The following is a 21583-nucleotide window of genomic DNA, read 5'->3' as shown; positions in this document are numbered from 1 at the left end:
ATGGAGTTGCAATATTTGACCTTTGGAATCTGTACAAATGGCAATATTTTCTGCTCCTTTCTCCCTCAGGTTTCACAGACCATAGACCATCACTGTCTAATTGGAACGCTGGACAGACTGGCTGTTTTCCACTGAGAACCATAAGTGCTGGACAGTAAATGGTGCCCATTTCTACAATAAGGCCATGTCTTCTGATCTGAAATGCCTTTCAATACCCTGCAACTGAGTTGGTCGGTAGCTTCTCCTCCAGAGACAAACAGTAGATGGACACCTGATTTAGTAGCACATAATCTCCCCCCCCCATTCCCACCCATCTTTTCTTTCTGTGTAACTGACTAGCTGGTCCCACACCATAGTGCTGAACGCTCGGGAAAGCACCTCCGTGCTTTGGGGATGATGGTAGTGGGATAGGCTGGTTGGGATTGGACACCTGCCATCTTCATCATTGACTGGCTGTGATGACACCTGTGCCCCTCCCTCACGGTGTCATTCTTGGCTGTGATTGATCTGTTGCTCTTGGTGAGCGGAGCCTCCACTTCCTCACTCTCTCTTCATCAAAAAGGACAGTTTTAACCCGTCTACCCATGGACCTTGGGAGAGATGGACTTCAACCACTTGGACAACGTTATCCTGGCTTGGTTAAGATTAACCTAGTGTTGTTTGTAGAGTCACCTGTAGTGTTTGAATGGTGAAAGAGAAAAAGAAGTGGGGGATCCATACGACACTCCAGAATTGTGTGCAATATTTTTCCTCTGCTCTCCTTGGGTTATAGCGCCCTCTGGGGCTCACCCGGTGTCATTATGTAATCTCACCAATACTTCTCCCCGACATGGGCAGTTCAATTCCCACTGTTACTGACAATGTTGTCTATTGCTAACTGTGAATTTGAGAGTGCAGACTATTTTTTTGTTTTGTTTCCACTCTCCAAATATACATTGTGTTTATACAGACATGAAAGTAACAAGAGAATCACACTTCAATATTGTCCATTTCATGTTGGGATCTTAAGGGTCAATTCAATGAACAATGCAGCAGGCAGATAATGCACTAACTGTATATATGTGTTAAGGTTGAACAGCTTTTTAAATCATTTTAGTTTAGTTTTTAAAAGTGGTGCTTTGATTTTTAAACTGAGTTGTGGCTTCAGGGGATGTCACAGGCCTCTGACGTTTGAATATAGACTTCCTCCGGGAAGAGAGAATATGCTTCCCAAATGGCACCCTATTTCCTATAAAGTGCACTACCTTTGTCCAGAGCCATATGGGCCCTGGTCAAAAGTAGCGCACTAAATGGGGAATAGGGTGCCATTTAGAACGGAACCCTTGGTTTGCCATCCAGGAATACTTTATGGTTTTTATTATTTATTGTTGAGGATCAAGCTTTTCTCTCGTTTTTGCATTCTTATGTTTAATGAACTCTGCTCATGTGAGTGCCCTGCACTTGGTTCTGTTTTTTGGGGGGGATTTGTCTTTTTTTTCATCTTCCTGTGTCTATTTAAGAACAAGCAATATTCTTTCTGCCTCTTGGCAAACTGTATGAAAACCCTGTTTTTGTGTTTGTTCTCGTTTTCTTACTGTGGATATTTAAATCAGAGTATTCTTTTTTTTTTTCTTCTTTTTTTTACTCATCTTGGAAATGGTCCTCTCTTTCATTTCAGTTTTTGTTGTTGTGATTTTACAAAAGGCCCCGATGGTCATATCGGGATTGGATTCTTATTGGCCACTGTTTTGAGTTGTTTTTAAATGCTACCCAATATGCTTTACTCTTAAAATTGCTATATGAAAAGGTTTGCTTGTCATAAGACATAGATTAGTTATGGTGAAGGGCCAGACAGGTCCATGGACCTGCATAGGAAAATGTATGAACAAAAAGACATGCTCTGTCATTTTGAACATCGTTGTAGTTCTGTGAGACGATGCCCCAATGAAATTTACAAAAACATTCTGGAACATAGAAGGTACTGCACATTTGGTTATCAGCGACTGGGTCATTCATTATATGTTATATGAGTTTGACGCATTTATGTTCAACATATTGCTTAATTTATTACACGGGTTATTCTCATTTACAGTATTATCCCGACATGTTTATCTAATTTTCTTTGGGGTACCTTAAGGAAGTAAAACCTTTTTCTGCTCAAACCAGCTACCTTTTTGATTCCAGCATCATGCCACCCACATGTTTTCCCCCAACACGTTTTGGGCATTTTTGTAGAATCTTAAAGATTTTGATCAATACATTGAGGAGGCCCTTCTCCATTTTGTCTATTGACAAATCGCCGCATAGCATGAGGATGGTGTCATGTTGGAATTGAGGAATATAAATTCCGCAATAAACTCTTTTTCCTGTTACGTGTACGTGGAGAGAATTAAGTCATTTGAAAATGAGCATTATTCTTCTTCTCCTATTTGGAAATATAGATTCCTTTCCATTTGCCATGTGAATGACCACCATGTCTCTATTAAACATCATTCTGTATGTTGCAGTCTTTGTACGATCATTTGTTTGACGTATATTATCTCAAAGCAAAAGGCAATATTACCGTCAGAGGCTATTGGGTCTATGGCTGCCCAGGAATTGGAGCTAATGTGATTTGAGTAAAATACTTACGTAGCCTTACTACTTTGGCTCTCATTCCATCCCCTTTCATCTCAAAGCTTATTTTGTGTCGGTATCTCATTTATGCTATTGGATCTTTACATTGATTACAACCTCTTCAGTCTCTCTCATTTGAAGAGGTTATCCCACAGAGATCGTATAAATCACTATGTAATTCTATGGGTTATCCTCTCGTTTTATGGGTTAGGGAAGCTCCTGATCCCGAATAGTCTGGATGTGCCACTTGTTGTTTTTGGGTTTCATATTTAGATGAACATCTCATTTTCAAACTGTTTTCGTCAAACTGAAAAGTCCATTTTGACATGGTATAACAATCACATGGTTATAATGGCCCTGGCCACCCCGTTGACAATTGTCTTTTTAATACTTCCATGACATGCAAGTGTTCACACTGACTTGTTTAAACATCTCAGAAATAAGTTTTGAGTATACTTAAAGGTCCCTTGTTACACCAGTAGAGTAATGTATAACTAATCCTATGTACAGAACTACAGGAGTCTCCCATACCCTACCCTCTGTCATGCTTTACTTTGCACAGGTGGACAATGCATGTAACAGGTAGACCTGATTTTGTGTCTGTCCAATAAATCTTTTACTAAAAGGATTTTCCCAGCAATCACCTTTTTGACTGGTGTCAATTTATTTCAGCGTTTCAGTCGTACTCCAGGATTTAAAACAGTTGGCGAGACGTTCAGGCATAGATCACCGAGAGCAGCACTGGTGTGACCTGGGAAAAACATGACCCGATCAGAGTGATGGAAGACGTTATTCCACGGCCTCTGCACCTTATAGGAGCCAAGAGTTTAAATCAAGTAAGTCCAACTGTTGTACTACTCAGCCTAGTTGTTACACTGTAACCTACTAACACTGTGGGTATAGTTTATTTTTTTAATGCTCAAACGTCAGCATATAAGTATTTTGGTCTGGATGTGTCAGTGTAGTTCATACATGCATAACGTGTGAGCAGAATTACTGTTTTACTTCAATTTGCCATGAAATCCCTAGTTTAAAAGCAACTGTTTTTCTGGAAGCTGTGCTGTGCCATATTCCCTACATTTTCCCCAATGTAGGCCAGCCACCCTAGCAATTCGAGTTCTAGCCAGTGAGCTTCAGCCCCTGGCCCTGTTGAGTGACGGCTAGGAAGATGCGCACACACAGCAGAGTGAGAGAGAGCGCGATGACGTGGTGCACATACGTCAGCATATGGCCCCAAAATTCAGGGGCCACTTTAGGCTTGCGAGCGCTACTTTTAGAACGATTGCCAAAAAAGTATACAAATGTACCAAATAATCTCTTTAAGGGTCTGGGGTAGCATTCGGAACAGTGTACAGTCAAGTGTACTAAATTATTAATTGAATGACTTCATTAGAATAAGGAAAGAGTGTTTGTACTGAGCTTCAGCAAATGCCTGCACACCCTGTGGGTCCCCAGACCATGATTGGGACCAGGATTATTGTCGTTATACTGAGAGGAAGCGTCACTAGGTGGCAGAAGAGGACAATTGAATATCCTTGAGGACAGCAAGTTGGCGAGTAGTTGTGGCCTTGTGAAATGGCGTCCTGATGAGATGGTGCTCAACTGAAGTTGATGGTCATCACTGGTCAAGAAGACTAACGTTATTTTCCCATGGTATTTGATGCAAGCACAAATCTTTAAAAAACTGCTAGATATTGAATATATTTGTATTAGTGTTGGGAAATACATGTTCCGTCTCCTATTGTAACATTTTGATATAGGCTTTAGAATGGTTTTATGCTTGATGCACTTGACAAGTTTATTTTCCAGGTACAGTAACTTAATTTCCTACATAGTCAGACGGTTGAATCCGAGGTATCAAACAATTCCACAAGAGGGATATTCACTAAGGACATGGGCAGTGCATAAGGTTGTTGCAGTGTCTTCAGATGGTATTCACAACCCTTGACTTTTTCCACATTTAGTTGTTTACAGCCTGCATTTAAAATGGATTAAATTGAGAGAAAAAATAGAACTGGCCTACACATAATGTCAAAGTGGAATAGTTTAAACTTCTTTTTTTTTTTTATTGATTTGTAAAAAATAAGGTCTTGAGTCAATAAGTATTCAATCCCTTTATGGCAAGCCTAAATTAGCTTAGGTGTAAAAATGTGCAATAATAGTGTTTAACATGATTTTTGAATGACTACCTCAACTCTGTACCCCACACATACAATTATCTGTACCGTCCCTCAGTCGAGCAGTGCATTTGAAACTGTTTCAACCACAAAGACTGGGAGGTTTTCCAATGCCTCGCAAATAAGGCAACTATCGGAAGATTGGTCAAAATAAAATAAAAAAGCAGACATTGAATATCCCTTTGAGCATGGTGAAGTTATTAGTTACACCTTGGATGGTATATCAATACACCCAGTCACTACAAAGATACAGGCGTCCTTCCTAACTCATTTGCCGGAGAGGAAGGAAACCACTCAGGGAGTTCACTGAGGCCAATGGTGAATTTAAAACAGTTCGAGTTCAATGGCTATGATAGGAGAAAACTGAAGATGGGATCAATAACATTGTAGTCTGTACAGAATAGAAATGTTCCAAAACATGCCTCCTGTTTGCAACAAGACACTTAAGTAATACTGCAAAACATGTGGCAAAGCAATTCACTTTTTGTCCTGAATACAGAGTGTTATGTTTGGGACAAATCCAATACAACACATTACTGAGTACCACTCTCCATATTTTCAAACAGAGTGGTGGCTATATCAAGTTATGGGTCTGCTTGTAATTGTTAAGGACTAGGGAGATTTTCAGGATGAAAAATAAATGGAATGGAGCTAAGCACAGTCAAAATCCTAGTGGAAAACCTGGTTCAGTCCACTTCCCACTAGACACTGGGAGATGAATTCACCTTTCAGCAGGACAATAACCTAAAACACAAGGCCAAATCTACACTGGAGTTGATTACCAAGATGACAGTGAGATGTTCCTGAGTGGCTGAGACATAGTTTTAACTTAAATCTACTTGAAAAGCAAGACCTGAACAGAGTTGTCTAGCATTGATCAACCAATTTGACAGCGCTGAAGAAGTTTGAAAAGAATAATGGGCAAATGTTGCACAATCTAGGTTTGGAAAGCTCTTAGACTCAAGGGTGTGAATAATTATGTCAATTAGATTTCTGTATTTCTTTCTCAATAAATTTGCAAACATTCTAAAAACATGTTTTCAATTTGTCTTTATGGGGTATTGTGTGTAGATGGGTAAAAATATATAGAAATATCTTTCTTTTTTTTCAGTCTCAACACAAAATGTGGAATAAGTCAAGGGGTATGATTAATACGCTCTGAAGGCACGGCAGAAATGTTGCCCTTTGCTTAAAAATGACAAGGCTCTACAAAACAGGAGCCGTATTTCTGTGTATTACATATCTATTTACACCATTCTGAACATTGTCTGCTGTGGGCATTCACTTCATTTGGGAAATGTAGTTTTTACTTCGGTATTCCAACATGAAATCCTTACATTAAAATACATTTCCCAGAAGGCAATACCGTATTGCGCCCCATTTGTCACATCATGAATATATATCGTTCTGTATTTGCGTAAGCGGTCTCCCGACGTTCATTTCATATTCTACCATAGTATTCAGTGTAAATGAGACACACAGTCACGTCTCCGCCCTTGTACCGATCTCAAACTTCGAGTCCAGACTCTTTTAGCGGATTTCCTTGGTAAAAATGTTTTCGGGTACAGCAGGGGAGATTCCAACTGGAGCACGAAGGCAAATAAGTGAATGAAGAGCGGGATAAGTACACCGCCCAACCGGCGGATATTTACTGTATTGTGCTCATATTGACGCGCTTTTTTAATGTAGAAGGCTGATGTTAAGCGAAGTACGCACGGAGATTTAGTGTACTTTTCATTTGCCAAAATGGAAAGTGCGCGGACTGTCGTTGATATAGGCTCGGCAGATGTAAGTGCGAATAAGTTTAAGAAGCCTAGTGGACTGTCTGTCGCTCAGGGGACGCCTGTGGATGATGGCGGTGGAAATGTGGCAGCCTCTCGTCTAGATATTAGAAATTCCCATGCTGCGTTGGGGTCTAGTGCTTCGAATAAAAGTAATGGAAGCACATCTACGAATGGTCGGAGTTTATCCAGTAACTCCAACTCGCTCCTGTTGAGACGGAGGAGGCTGAAGAGGAACCTCTCTGCAACCACTGCCACCTCAGCTGTCACTGCCGCCTTCGGCGCCAAGATGAACTCGGCCATCTCCTCTGCGTCTCTGCATACTCGGAGTCTGGATAGGAAGACGTTGTTGAGGCATCGGCAAAACATGCAACTACAGCCTTCAGATAGAGAGTGGGTGCGAGGGGATCTTCACAGGGGATCCATACACGTCCACGATAAACTCACGTCGCCTTCATATCCTAGGCCGGTGGTGTGCACGATGGATACTACAGCCGGCGAGATGGCGCTCCGTATGAGCAAACTCTGCAGTAAGTCGAGCACTGTATTGCGTATATTTTGTAAAGACAACTTAAAGACTGATCAAAACGGCAACTGTAATGTGAAGTATACATATAATGACGCCCAGTCTAAGCTAAAGGAAGATGGAAGTATCAAGTGCAACCATTCGGGACCCCCAGAACTCAGTGGCGGCCTATCGGACCAGCCAAGTGACAGGCTGAGACTACTGCTTATGGAGAACGGCGATGAGAGGCAACAGGATTTAGATGCAAAACTTTTTACTCCAGACTCAGAGTCGCAAGATAATATAACTAACTCGTCGGATCTGAATTCTAACCTGGATCCTCCTAACGGTTATGATTCAGAACAGAGGCTGAACGGACTGGACAGCTACGGGCTCAATTCTGGTTCAGACGTGGAGAGCAGCAGTGCATTCGATGACCTCAGCAGCTCAGGGGTCCGGCTCAGTGAGCACCGGGACTCCCTCAGTGACGACATGATCCTGGGCACAGACGCATCCATCCTGAGCCCTACTTTTGATCGAGCCATGGAGGGCCACGAAACCTATGGAAGCTCCTCAGACGAACTGGAGCTCGACTGTCCTACCACAAATGTTGACCCCATTCTCCCCAATGGCAACACTGTCGCTGCCAACTACAAGTTTAGCAACGGTGGGGTGGCAAACGATATGGGGGCAGGTGACCAACTCAAACTTCTCAGCCTGGGCAGCCTGCCACCCAGCAGTAGCAGTCGCTCATTGTCCCGGGCCTTTATGAGAGTTAACACGCCCAACATCCAAGAACCTGACAATCGGCAAGGAGGTTTGAAAACAGGGTCGGTGGCGACCGATCAGGATAGGGACGCAGCAGGAGACACCAGTCCCACACTTTACGTTCAGCTCCACGGTGAAGCTGTCAGGAGGCTTGGGCAAGACGAAAGGCCTCTCCAGATCCAGAATGACTTTCTCTTCAAACTGGGATTTAAGGACCCGTGGCGCGTGCAGGAGGAAGGGATGAACACCGAGCTTGGCTCTCTGTTGCGGTTTTACGCAGGTAAAAAGCCACTTGCTCAATGATTGTTTATGAGGCGCTGTTGAGGTGTGAAAGATGTGTGGATGTTATTACACCAGGCCTTATGTTGACACATGGTCAGAGAATCAGTGGCCCCTGATTTAATAGGCGGCTCTTGAAGTTGGTAAGAGGGGAAAAGCCATGTACCTTGTCTTCATCATTGTGCACAATTCACTTCAAGGAAGGAACTGTTGCACCTAATGTACACTTGTGCATTGGTGCACACCTCCCTGCATGTCATTCCAAAGCCTACAATATCTATTTGTATTAGAATGGCATTAGCCTACATGGTGCAGCTAAATGCCATGTTATACCATTGTAACATTGATCTCGGTCTACCCTGCAGGTGCTCAAAGTCAACCCTTCAGCACCTCGCCTCTCCTTATCCCCTGTGTAGGAACAGACTATTGTCCTCTGTTATAATGCCCTGGAGATGGTATAGGGCGGGCCCATTCTTCCCTGTTGTCATTAACTGTGCACTTTGACAGGCGAGGTGAGCGTAACAGTCCATATTCCATGCAGGACGATAATGATAGGCAGATATAAGGCTCTGGGAACAAGTGTTGACAAGGTAAGTAGGAAGTGAAGCTCACCACACAATAACTGCTTATCCAGTATCACCATAGTGTGTGTATAGCTCACACACATTTTGAACACCCGTCACCTAACGTGTTCAGGCTTGCCGACCAGGCCTGACTGTGTGTATATACTGGCATGAGGTGTTTTAAGATTAACAGGGAAGCTATGCTTTGGGCAAAGTTGCCCTGCTGAAGGCAGTCTCTTTTTTAAAACATTTTTAGTGTGGTTGTTTTTTCCCTCCTCTCCCTCCGTCTTTGTTGAACCGTGGCAGCACACTCCGCTCCCATCGACACGCATGATATGGCCACAAAGCCAGCGCTGCAACTTATGGCCCTCAGACATGGGCCCTGTTACAGCTTTGGCCCATTATCATTGCAATGAAAGGCATGAATGCCTGTGTGGGCGGATGGATGGATGGGGAGAGGGATAGAGGAGTGGATGGGTAGAGAGAGAGGGATGTAAGGGGGGCTTGGGGGACCATAAAACCCCAGCTCTTAAATGTATTCAGTAAATTGTGGTCATTTAAATGCTGCACGGGCCCTGTCCTCCAGACACCCTGCATCCTGGACTGTCACAGTAACTGCCTGCCTGCCAAGCTGGGTTTGCATGCCTCAGCCCCAGCCCTAGCCTCAGTCCCATCCTCAGTCCCAGTCCCATCCTCAGCACTAGCCCCAGTCCCAGCCTCAGCCCAGTCCCATCCTCAGCACTAGCCCCAGTCACAGCCTCAGCCTCAGCCCAGTCCCAGCCTCAGCACTAGCCCCAGTCCCAACCTCAGCCCAGTCCCATCCTCAGCACTAGCCCCAGTCCCAGCCACAGCCTCAGCCCAGTCCCATCCTCAGTCCCAGCCACAGCCTCAGCCCAGTCCCAAACCCCATCAGAGAGCAGGAAGCGCTTTTCATTCACTCTCCCACCACTGATACACCACCTCTGCTTCAGCTGGGGGGAGAAACAGAGAGACAGAAGTGACAGTAATATAACCACGGCTTCTGGGTAAGCAGGGGATGATTAGCACAAACACTGTGCTTGCCTGTCTGACTGTGTCTTTGTTTCTAGAACGTTCACCAGGGACATGAAGGTCTTAGAAACGTGAAGGTGAGCTTTTTAAATTTAGGAGCCTGATACTGCACGTGAACAGAGGTCAAAACACACACTCTCTATCTCCCCAAAGTCTGTCCTGCCCGGACTGAGAGAGGATAGCTATTGTTGCAGAGGTCGTTGTCAATGTGAGACTGAAAATGGCTAGCATGTTGTCCCATTCACCTTCACTGTCAAATGTGCCAGGCCCATAGTCCTTCTGTGTCTTTGTTTAAAAGCCCACAGTGCCTTGATTGGATACTAGAATCAGTTAATGTAAATGGTTTTATATGATGGGCACAAGGAGCGTGTGTGGATTAGGATGCAAAGAGAGAGCGAAAGTGTGTGTGTGTGTGTGTGTGTGTGTGATATTGGTGGTTAACAGTTAAATGATCGACACCGACCATACCAACCACTGATCGCAGGCGTTTTGCTGATATTGTTCATTACGAGAAGGGAAAGGGGGATACCTAGTCAGTTGTACAACTGAATGCCTTCAACTGAAATGTGTCTTCCACATTTAACCCAACCCCCCCCTGAATCAGAGAGGTGCGGAAGTACTACAGAAATGTGAAGTTTGAAATGAAATAAGTTTGCTATATGGGTTATTGTTAATGGGAGAATTGATGGCATAAATATTAAACTAGTAGTATCAGTTTTTAAAGGATAATGACCAAACAAATGGTGCACATTGTTATTAAACATATTGTTCTATTTGTTATCGCACCAATTCAGGCAATTTATTGCAAAATGGATTTTTACCCATATCTCCCAGCTCTAGTTAATATGCTTAACACTAGGCCTGCAGCCTCTCTGTGTGGCATACATATGCAGTCAGCTGAGTCGAACTAGCTAGCCAACCAACCAGCTGTGACAGCCATTACAGTACAGTAGCTTTGACGCTGCTCTACCTCCAGGAGCCACCCAGCCAACACTTCCCTCGCTCCCTGTCCCCTCCCTGTCCCACGTGAGTCAGCTTAACTCTGCTCATCTGAGCCCACCTCAGGCCCAGTCTGACCCTCGACTCACCCCCCTGGGCCACTACCCAATAACCAGGTCCCTGTCTCTCTACAGTTCAAAAGTCCAACCGCCTGACTCTCGTCTAAAAGGCCAGTGGAGTAGGAGTAGCAGCATACAAGGTCGTTCAAAAGCAGCAGCCCATATGCCCTTGTGTGAGGCACTCGAATGGTGGAGGAATGTACACTGGCTCTTCTAGAATGCCGGGCACGTCTGCTGGGGAGGAAGTGTCCCTGCCCAGTCCCCCATCTTCTGAAAAAGTCTGAAACCCGACCTCTTCAAAGAATATCTTTAGAATAAGAACCTCCCCCATTTAAAAAAAACAAAGCTTTTCCTACTACCGCTGACTTAGCTGCTAACTTCTTTATTGAGGAATAGTGTACTTAACTACGCCTGTGATATGTGGTTGTCTCACCCGGCTATCTTCAAGATGAATGCACCCAACTGTAAGTGGCTCTGGATAAGAGCGTCTGCTAAGTGAAACAAAGTGTGAGGATGGAGAGGATCAGAGGAGGGAAGCTAGTAGTGCTACTGCCACGTCTTCAGTTGACTGACTGACTTTGAGTGACTGTTCCCCTCCGATAGTGAATACAGGGAGAGGGAAAACGGGAGCTGACTTGCTGCAGGCACAGCTGCTTTTACTGAAGGCCACTGTGGCACTGAAGGCCTTTCTGTGTTAGCTGTGTGTGTGAAGCGTCTGTAACAGGAAGTCCAGTAGACTAATATCTCATCTCGACAGTCATGCATTATTAGGTCTTTAGGTGTGTGGCGGAGACAGTCGTGTCTTTACAATCAACAACACCCGTTTGGTACCTGTGGAATATGCCTGTTGGAGATAGGCCTGAACGGCGGGCAAATGCAGTGAGATTGCTCAGTTGTCGAACCTCTACTCTAAAGCATGTGAATCCAACCAGACATTACCCTCCCTCCCTCGGTGACCGGATGAGATACAGTATCTTACCTGGGAGGAGGGTCTGCCAGAGAGAGAGAGAGGGACACACAGACACACACACACACACACACACACACACACAGATCAAAGGGCCATGGCGGTGCTCTTTGACAGTCTGCAGAGTGAGACCTCCAGTTCTGCCCACACAGGGGCCATTACGATGACAGGTCACTAGTACAGTGCATTATGGCCCTCCATTTTCTCTGTCAAGACTTAAGGGAACAGAGTAAATCATACTGTATGTTGGTAATTAAATGACTTAACACTTATTGCAGGATAATAAGACCGAGACAAAATATTGCTTATTACAATACCTATTACATAAACTAAAGATAGACTTAACCCAAGTAGAAACTCCACAGTTCAAGGCTGTGAGAAAACATGTGTTGACTGCCGTGTGAGTTGAGGGCTTCTATGACTCAGGGGAGCTGTGGCTGAAATGGCGATTCCCAAACCGGGTACCTTTTTCCAGAATCCCACTGAACTGGGACCAGCTCATATTTCAGGGACTTCTGTGTCCCTTCACCCTTACCCTTAGAAAGCGGATTGTACTGGTTTTCAGGAAACGGTATTATCAACCGAACTTCCATTTCCCCCTGAAAAACAGAAGTGGGGATTCCGCTCAGGAGTCTTTCTTCGTTAGGTTAGTGTCCCTCTGTGACTCTGCTGAACTAGGATCAGCCCAGAGACCTCTCGGGAGAATAACCTAACAAAGCTCTCCCTTGCCAAGAGGATGTAACTGTTTCCCCACTAGCAAACTCAGAGGGGTGTGTGTGTGGGTGTGTGGGTGGGTGTGTGGGTGGGTGTGTGTGTGTGCGTGTGTGTGAGGGAGAACAGAATCAGTGGTTTAAACCTCGGCACCGGAGCACACAGGGCTTCCCCAGAGGCTGAGGTGCCAGAGTGCTTTGTACCAGCCCTGAATGATTTACTTGTAGTAGCCTTCTCCTTAGTTTAGCTCAGCAAACAACCCACATTTAGGATTGAACTTTTAATTACCATCTGCCCCGGACTTGTTTAAAAAATATATATATATATTTTGCTTCCGGTCTCAATCAAACGTATCACAAGCTGCAGTGCTCCAGTTGAGTGAAATTTGTGCTTAGTTGACAGTGCATTGCTTTTGAACTGAGATTCGCTGTCATTATACTGTTATTGGTTGGCCTATTTATTCAAAAGTCACTCCGGCAATACATTACTTGGCCTATTGTGCTTTTAGGCTACTGCTTTTAGGCTACTTCAGAGAGTATGATACTACGGGTGAGCTAGACCGTCAGGTGAGAGGGCAGAGTTGATTTTTTTCTTTCTCCTTCACTCGGGTAAAGAGTTGGGTAATGTTTAACAATGTTGCTGTGTCACACGTGTTTGAGGCGGCGTGACGCACAGGTGCAGCATGGGAATGCGTCGCTCATGTGGAACTGATGACGAAGGAGATATCCAACGCAGCCAGCCAGTGCCCAAGCTGAAGGACCCCTTTGTACACAACACATAGCAGACTAATACATGCCCGCTCAGAAAATGTCACATGACCATTATATGAGTTTCAAATGAAAAGGCTGATCAGTCAGACTGTCTTAAAGAAATGCCATAATCCAGGCGTTTCATATTTCCATGTACACACACTCATAGCACAGTGAGGCCAGAGAGAGGATGTTTTCACTACATAAAGAGGAAATGATTTTGGTGATACAGTATTTGCATACAGGCCATTAATATTTACCTTACATTAGTTTGCTAGATTAGTTTGCCCACAGTCCACACATTTAAATACGTTTATTACTGCGCGTCTTGTTTTCCCCCGTCACAGAGCTGAGTAGTGAGCAGGAATTTGGTGGTGACATGGTGACTTTAAGAACTCCGCAGCTAGCTAGGGGTTTAAAGGCTTAATGAAGCGTGAAGTTCTCTGAAGCAGCCTCGGCAGCCGCTAAGCTCACAGCTGACTCAGAGTCTTCCGCTTCTCTCCCTGCTTCTCTCCCTGCTTCTCTCCCTGCTTCTCTCCCTGCTTCTCTCCCTGCTCCTCTCCCTGCTCCTCTCCTCTGATCTGCTCTCCTCTTGCTCAACACCCTAGATTGGTCCCACATTCTCAAATCTGTCTTCTCCAAATCTTTTACATCATGGCAGACGAACACGGTTTCTGACACCTTCTTTATGTATGTGTCACTGGTCGTCTTGGCAACAAATTTAGGAGCTCTTTCATTTTTTTCAACGTGATTAAACTTATTAGATTCAAGGTCTTACTAGTAGTTTAGCAGTAGAGAGAAAATCGCTTCAGAATGAATGCCAACCGATAGTGAGAGTGAGTCCCCTAACGGTGGTTGTCTCCCCTCATCTCATCTCCTTTCCTGGCTGGAAGCTAATGGTGTGTTCCACAAACAGCCCATTTGTGAGTCAATGTAATTGTCTAATCAGATTTCACACGTTCCAGGGCTCAAATCCAATGTGTCTTGTGTGTGCACACCCAAGGAGGGGGGGGGGGGGGGGGGGGGGGGGGGGGGGGGCACTGTTGCGTTGTCTCCTCACGGGCGGAACACGCTGTTACATAAGAGGTGTGTGTGTGGGGGGGTAGGCAGGATTTCTGTGTGTGTTGGGGGAGGTGGTCTGATCCGGTATGTGAGGACGGTGGTTTTGGCTGGTGGTGTGTGTGAATGCGCGCAGCGAGATGCTTTTATGATAGTGGTGTCAGCCTGCAGAGCCAGAGGAGCATGTCTGTTTTCATTCTAATATAGATCCACCCCCCCCCCCCCCCCTCTTGGCCAACATCCCTCCCTCCCTCTCTCCCACGCCACCCCTCCCACTCTCAATTTCTCCCTCAATCTGTCCTCGTCTCTTTCCTCTCGCTATCATTTCTCACATCTCCTCCCTCAGACCATCTGACAGATTCCATTCATCTCTCGCTGTATCTTTCTCTCCCTCACCAGACCATTTTTTTTTTCTCTCTGACTGTCCATAGTCTACCTTTTCTCTGCCACCCTCATCTAGGGCTCTCCTGTCCTCCCACTCCTCTCCTTTCCTCATGTACTGTGATGGATGGTAATGCACAGTATTCCTGGTGACCATGGTGATTGAGTTTAGCCCGAGGTGGTTCTGAGAAAGGCTTGTGGTTTTCAAATGTAAAGTAGAGCAGGAACCGATAACCACTTTTTGAAGTGAACACTGGTTTGTGTGGTAAGCAGCTGAACTCTCTGGGCTAAAGAATGTCATGCTATGCCATTTCTGTCTAGCCTGCTGAGGGAGGGAGGGAGTGGAGAGGGGCGTGAAGGGGGCGGGAGCCTATACACCCTATGGGAAATGCCTGCCTTCTCAGCTGTCTGTCAAACTGGCCTGAAGGAAATGCGTTATTCTGTGAGAAGCTTTGGATATAGAGGAGGGAGTGAGCCCACATGGGGTTAACATGGCAGGAAAGGGGTCTCCCCAAAGTCAGGACAGCCCTAGAATCCCAAATCCCATCCTCTTGTCAGCCCCAATCCCCAGTAAATCACGCTTCTTTCTCCACAGTCCCCACTTTCCTCTCCCTTTCACAGCCCCCTCCTACCCTCCACTCATACCCAGTCCCTTCCTCTACTCCACTACCCCCCAGGCCCTTCCTTCAGTCCACTACCCCCCAGGCCCCTCCTCTCCAGTCCCCTCCTCCTCCCCAGCCCCTTCCTCCACAGTCCCCCCCCCCCCCCCGTCCATAGCCCCTCCTACCCTCCACTCATACCCAGTCCCTTCCTCTACTCCACTACCCCCAGGCCCTTCCTCCAGTCCACTACCCCCCAGGCCCCTCCTCTCCAGTCCCTTCCTCCACTCCTCCCCAGCCCCTCCTACTCTCCACTCCACAGCCCCTTCTACCCTCCGCTCCTCCCCAGTCCCTTCCTCCTCTCCACTACCCCCCCAGGCCCCTCCTTTCCAGTCCCCTCCTCCTCTCCACTCATTCCCAGCCCCCTCCTCCACAGCCCCTCCTCCCCAGCCCCCTCTTCCCCTGCTCACTCCTCCCCTCTCCTCCTTCCCAGCCCCCTGTGCTCCTCATGCCCATGCAGGGGGATTAGGACCAGGCCAGCAGGGCTCACTCTACCCAGCTTTGATCAACAGCAGCCCAGCCTAATACCAGCCTGCATGTGCAACCCTCGGCATTAAAGCAGAGCAAAAAAGAAGCTCAAAACCCCAAACACTCTGATTAGGAAACACTGCTGCCTGTCTGCTTTAAGTTGGGTCCTTAAATGCCATCTCAAATGTTGTTTAACCAATTCGCTCTGCCTCAACTCACTCAAGTCTCCAGGGAAATCATTAGGACTTTCACGTTTCTACATTAGATGGAGATCAATTGGATGTTGTCAGAATTTAGGTCTAATCTGCTATCATTTTCTATGGCTAGACACTTTATTTTATGACAGTTTGCCATGGGTTTTGAACTGATAAGTGGTTGCTTGACAACCACATACAACGGCTGTGGTCAGAACATAAACGGTTACAACACCTATGTTTGTGTGGTCCAGACTAGGGTTGAATGGCGGGAACCCGGTTACCGAGATTCACCAGGATTTATCACCCAAATCTACTCCATTTTCCCGGTATAAATAACTGCGAGAAACCGGTAAATTATCATAAATGATTTATATGAACAGGCTTTTCTCTACGACCTCTGCATGATGAATCAACGCTCCGGGTGAGGACATACAGCCCATCTCAGTATGGAGCACAGTTCACAATGCATGTAGACCTATCACCTCATCATGGTAACTTATTTTCTTGTGACAGGTAGGCCTACATTTGTTGCAGCATTGTCTATGCTACAGTAATATAAAGACCGAATACGTGTCTAATTTACTCATCTCTATCTTGCTTTCGGGGGCACCTTGTTTTCTTTAACTGTAAAGATTTAAATTGTTTTTTTGTGTCTGCTTTAAAACAGACGCAGACAGTTTTAAAACAACCTGTCACTCGAATATCTTACTTTAAATCAGTGCACATGCGAGCATTCTCGCGGTCTTTCCCTCCAACTCCATTCAAATTGCCCGCAAAATAGATCATCCTATTTTAGATTGATATATAGCCCTATATATAGAATTAATTGCAGTATTAGCCTTATATTTAGCTGGGTTATGCATAATAAGCTTCTAATTTATGGCCTCTTGTCTCTTGCGCAGTACGCAAGCAACTGTGCTCCGCTGGCCTCCTTAAGAAGAAGAAAGAAGAAGCTCCTTAGCTGTTGGGAGTCCCATGCAGGAAAAGCTAGACTAGAATACCTTGCTGGACATTGTTTTTAATAAATGTTTTTTTTTAATCATTCTTATACCAATAGAGTATTCGAAGAGGGACGCCAGCTCTTTTTTTTGCTGAATGTTAAATGCAGCAGCCAATATAACTCACTGGTCGTTTTGAAAGAAGAGCCAAACGCTCGATGGCGGTAGGCTATAGCAGTTATTAATTCAGACCCATAACCGCTCAATCTTCGGGAAGAGAAGTGAAAGCCCTCTGGATCTAATTCAAGGGTGCATTAAAGGATGTCAAGGATATCATTAGAATGATGAAGATAAGGACAACAACACTTATTTCATTTAACTGTTGAAAGCGAGGAAGGAATTAACGCAACAATAGAAAGAGGAGGTAGGCTAATAACATTAGGGGAAATAATATGAAGGGTAGATATGCATCAGCCTACTTATTATTCAAATCGGCCCCATTATATTTCAAAATCAAATTCGCTAGCCTATGCTTGTAGGCCGCATGTGCTGTAATCGATCCCACAAATGCTGATACCCCAGATACTCAACTAATCTAAAGGCCAGTTTTATTGCTTCTTTAATCAGAACAACAGTTTTCAGCTGTGCTAACATAATTGCAAAAGGGTTTTTCTAATGATCAATTAGCCTTTTAAAATGATCAACTTGGATTAGCTAACACAACATTTCTAAGTTACCATAACCTTTTGAACCGTAGTGTATGTAAATAAGGTATTTGTGTTTTTTATTTGTAATACATTTGCAAATATTTCTAAACCTGTATAAGTTTTGTCATTATGGGGTTATTTTGTGTAGATTACTGAGGAAACATTTTAAAAAATCCATTGTCGGATTAGGCAGTAGCAAAATGTGAAAAAAGTCTAGAGGTCTGAATGCCTACTTTCTGAAGGCACTGTATGTTCTTTATAATGCTTTTGAACGACACTTCCGGGCTTTGGCGGAAAATATTGGGTTACCTGGGAGAAAAGTGCTGCAACATTTGAAAAATACCGGGAAAATATGAAATCCTTGTCCAGACAGAAAGATAGGGTGTGTTTGGGTGGCGTTCTCTCTGGTGGGAAACTAAAGGTCACAGTCACTGATACCAACTGACTTAATTTAAATCTCCCAACTACTTTGTACCACTGGTACTACCAGGAAGTAGACTAACATAACTTCCCTATGTGTGGTGTTGTCCCGCAAGGCACTGTAGAAAAGCTTTGTTTATTAAGTACAAACGGATAACCTGTTCTGTAGGTGAAACAAAATGAACCAACTGTTAGTGGTTCTGTACCAGTTCAGCTCTGCCCTGTCAGTGGTTTTGTACCAGCTCTGCACCAATGGTTCTACTGTGTTAGCGGTTGTAACTCTGCTCAGTGCTTCTGTACTGAGAAAAGGCAGCACTATGTTGTGCTGGTGAAGCAGCACAAAGTTAAAGAGCCAATTTAAAGGGACAGTGAGTGGTTCCCTGGTGGCCCCTCTGCCTCCCCTCTCCACAGTGAAGGGCCCAAAGGCAGGAGCAGGCCAGGCCCAGTGTGCAGCTAGCCTTATTCATTACAACGCTTCAGGCTATTGTTCTCAGCTGTGGCCTCTGATAATGTCCCAGGCCATGGGAAAGGAGAAAATGTAACCTGCTGCGCCAGCCCGGCCCGAGGAGATCTCTCTGTCTCTCTGTCTCTGTCTGTCTGTCTCTCTATCTCTCTCTGTGAAGGCAGTAAGGCACTCTCAATCTCTTTTCTCACTCTCCCCTTTTTTTCTCACTCTTCCTCCCTTTTGCACTATTTCTCCCTCTGTTCTGTTCCGACTCTCTCTTTCTGCCAGTGTGCCCCTCTGGTTAAAGACTTCCCCTCTTTAGTTATATTCTTCCCATCCCACTCAGTCTCTCCCCACTCCCTCCCACCCTCTCTGTCAGTGCCACTGCGTTCACATGGCCCCAGCATGTGACAGGGAGCTAAGCCAAAACACCCCGGATGCCATGCCATGCCCACTGTAGCCTCAGCCTCCCTCCTCCCTGCCTGTCTGCCGTTCCAACCAGGCCTCGTTAAATTTTAAACAAAACAAAAGAGGTAAGAGTGAAAGAGGGAGAAGAGAGAGAGCAAGCGGCCCCAGTGTTTCCCCTTGGAATTGTTTCAGCCGGGGGGGGGGGGGGGGGGTCAGGGGGCATGCTGAAGCTGCTTCTCCAATAGAATCACGCTTGTAGATGACGTTGGCTAGCTAAACTTATGCTCAGGAAAACATCGGTCTAACGGTCGTCTTGCGCCGGACTGCACATCAAATCTAAGGCATTCCTTCGATATAAAGTTATTTTTTGAAGAAATTGAGAACCTCTCAGTTTTTCACTTTCACGAGGTTGGAGTAATAACAATTTCAACTACTTAAGACATTGGTTCCAAACTAGGTTGTACATTTATATTTTGAGAAAATGAACAACTAAGGAATCATTTTTCACTTCTGTAGTTGACTGCTCAAGCCCTGGACTGGTTTGCTTGCCAAGCGTTCACCAAAGTTTTGCGATGTTGCGCCTCTGGATATAGAAAGTCTGTGATTCTACTCCAAAATGCGTGTACATTTAATTATGTTGATACCATCAGAAATATAACTGATTAGTGGCTCTCATTCTCCTTACTACTCGCTCTGTTTGCTACAAATATTGTTGTAACCTGTCCCTCTTAAAGGGATAGTGCGAGATTTTGGCAAATAAGCCCTTTTTCTACTTACCCAGAGTCAGATGAACTCATGGATACCCTGTTTATGTGTGCATGCAGTTTTAAGGATGTTAAAGGTCCCTCTTAGCTTTAGCGCAATGACTGGTAGTCGGGTTGCACATTTTGGGGAATATTCAGAGGTGGAAACTTTCCATGGGAATTAATGGAAATATATGCAAATTAATATTAATACTATTTAAATGTAGATGTTTTTTGCATTGGATATATTTACCATATCATAATGGAGACAGAAACATAAACCTTTGACCTTAACATCAGTAGACATCATTGCAAATGATTAAATCCTTCCAATAGAAATAAAAAAAACTATTTAGTTACGAATTGAACTTTACTTAAATGAAATTAATACAATTTCACGGAACAACAAAAGAGAATATTGAATAATCCCCAATGATCCATCACATCTCCCATCTGTAAAATGAAACTCAAGCGTTGGTTGTCTTCCTCTCAGGCTTCCATGTCTTCTCCCTGTACCTCCTCAATGTCCACCTCTTGAACATCAGACTCTGAAGCCTCATCTTCACTGTCACTTTCCATCCTTGTTGAGGATGGCTCGTTGTCAGGCTCAAAAAGCCTCATTTGCCTGGATGGCCACCAATTTTTCAACCCTTGTATTGGTCAGCCTGTTGCGTGCTTTGGTGTGTGTGTTCCCAAACAAGGACCAGTTGTGCTCTGAGACGGCTGATATTGATGGGATTTGTAGGAGGATGATGGAGGCAACAGGGGAAAGAGCCTCAGATCCACAAAGTCCCTTCCACCAGGTGGCTGATGAGATATGTTGACACGACTGCCATATTGCATCTCCATCCCAAAACCCTTGCTTGGAAGTGTACTTCGCCAGACTGCCCTCATCCAGGCCAAGGCCGCTGCCCTCATCTATACACGGTAGTGATGACATAGGCCTTGTTGATCTCTGCACCAGACAGGATACTCTTACCAGCATACTTGGGGTACAACATGTACGCTGAGGCATGTATGGGCTTCAGGCAGAAGTCTTCACGGAAACTTGGAGCAACAGTGAAGTGGGAGGGCAATAAGGATTTCTTCTCTTACATCTGCAAGCACTGTCTGAACATCAGACAGGATGGCATTGTCTCCTTCAATCCGTGCAATGGCTACTGCTATAGGTTTCAGGAGTTTCAGGCTGCTTACCACCCTCTCCCAAAATACATCATCCAGGAGGATCCTCTTGATGGGGCTGTCCATATCGGCAGACTGTGATATGGCCATTTCTTGGAGAGACTCCTTCCCCTCCAGGATATTGTCAAACATGATGACAACACCACCCCAACGGGTGTTGCTGGGCAGCTTCAATGTGGTGCTCTTATTCTTCTCACTTGGTGAGGTAGAATGCTGCTATAACGATGACCCTTCACATACCTAACCATTTCCTTGGCTCTCTTGTAGAGTGTACCCATTGTTTTCAGTGCCATGATGTCCTTGAGGAGCAGATTCAATGCATGAGCAGCACAGCCAATGGGTGTGATGTGAGGGTAGGACTTCTCCACTTTAGACCAAGCAGCCTTCATGTTCTCAGCATTATCTGTCACCAGTGCAAATACCTTCTGTGGTATTTAGATCACTGCCTTCAGCTCATCTGCAATGTAGAGACTGGTGTGTCTGTTGTCCCTTGTGTCTTTGCTCTTGTAGAATACTGGTTGAGGGGGGAGATGATGTAGTTAATTATTCCTTGCCCAAGAACATTAGACCACCCATCAGAGATGATTGTAATACACTCTGCTTTCGTGTAGGTCTACACTCTTGTCCCTGACATCCTTGGAGAGCTCTTTGGTCTTGGCCATGGTGGAGAGTTTGGAATCTGATTGATTGCTTCTGTGGACAGGTGTCTTTTATACAGGTAACAAACTGAGATTAGGAGCACTCTCTTTAAGAGTGTGCTCCTAATCTCAGCT

General features: G+C 45.0%; 2 protein-coding genes across 6 annotated transcripts in view; both read left to right on the top strand.

The window, feature by feature from the left end:
* The window catches only part of LOC109872244 (phosphatase and actin regulator 1), an 87692-nt gene extending 84457 nt beyond the window's left edge, over positions 1-3235 (top strand). For 4 of the 5 annotated variants that reach the window (XM_031806872.1, XM_031806871.1, XM_020463414.2 and 1 more), the window contains exon 12: positions 70-3235. In XM_031806872.1, the coding sequence (XP_031662732.1) occupies positions 70-85 (16 nt within the window). In that variant the 3' untranslated portion in view covers positions 86-3235. The remainder of the gene's footprint in view (positions 1-69) is intronic. The other variant, XM_031806873.1, reaches the window with a different exon arrangement.
* A 2983-nt stretch (positions 3236-6218) lies between these two features.
* Positions 6219-21583, top strand: part of LOC109871887 (PH domain leucine-rich repeat protein phosphatase 1-like) — an 81094-nt gene continuing 65729 nt past the window's right edge. The window contains exon 1 of the mRNA XM_020462907.2: positions 6219-8106. Within this exon, the coding sequence (XP_020318496.1) occupies positions 6519-8106 (1588 nt within the window). The 5' untranslated portion in view covers positions 6219-6518. The remainder of the gene's footprint in view (positions 8107-21583) is intronic.

This window comes from Oncorhynchus kisutch, linkage group LG27, assembly GCF_002021735.2.
Source record: "Oncorhynchus kisutch isolate 150728-3 linkage group LG27, Okis_V2, whole genome shotgun sequence".
In the NCBI taxonomy this organism is placed as follows: Eukaryota; Metazoa; Chordata; class Actinopteri; order Salmoniformes; family Salmonidae; genus Oncorhynchus; species Oncorhynchus kisutch.
Note: the sequence above shows the minus strand (reverse complement) of the source record. Positions and strands in the feature narration are given on the sequence as shown.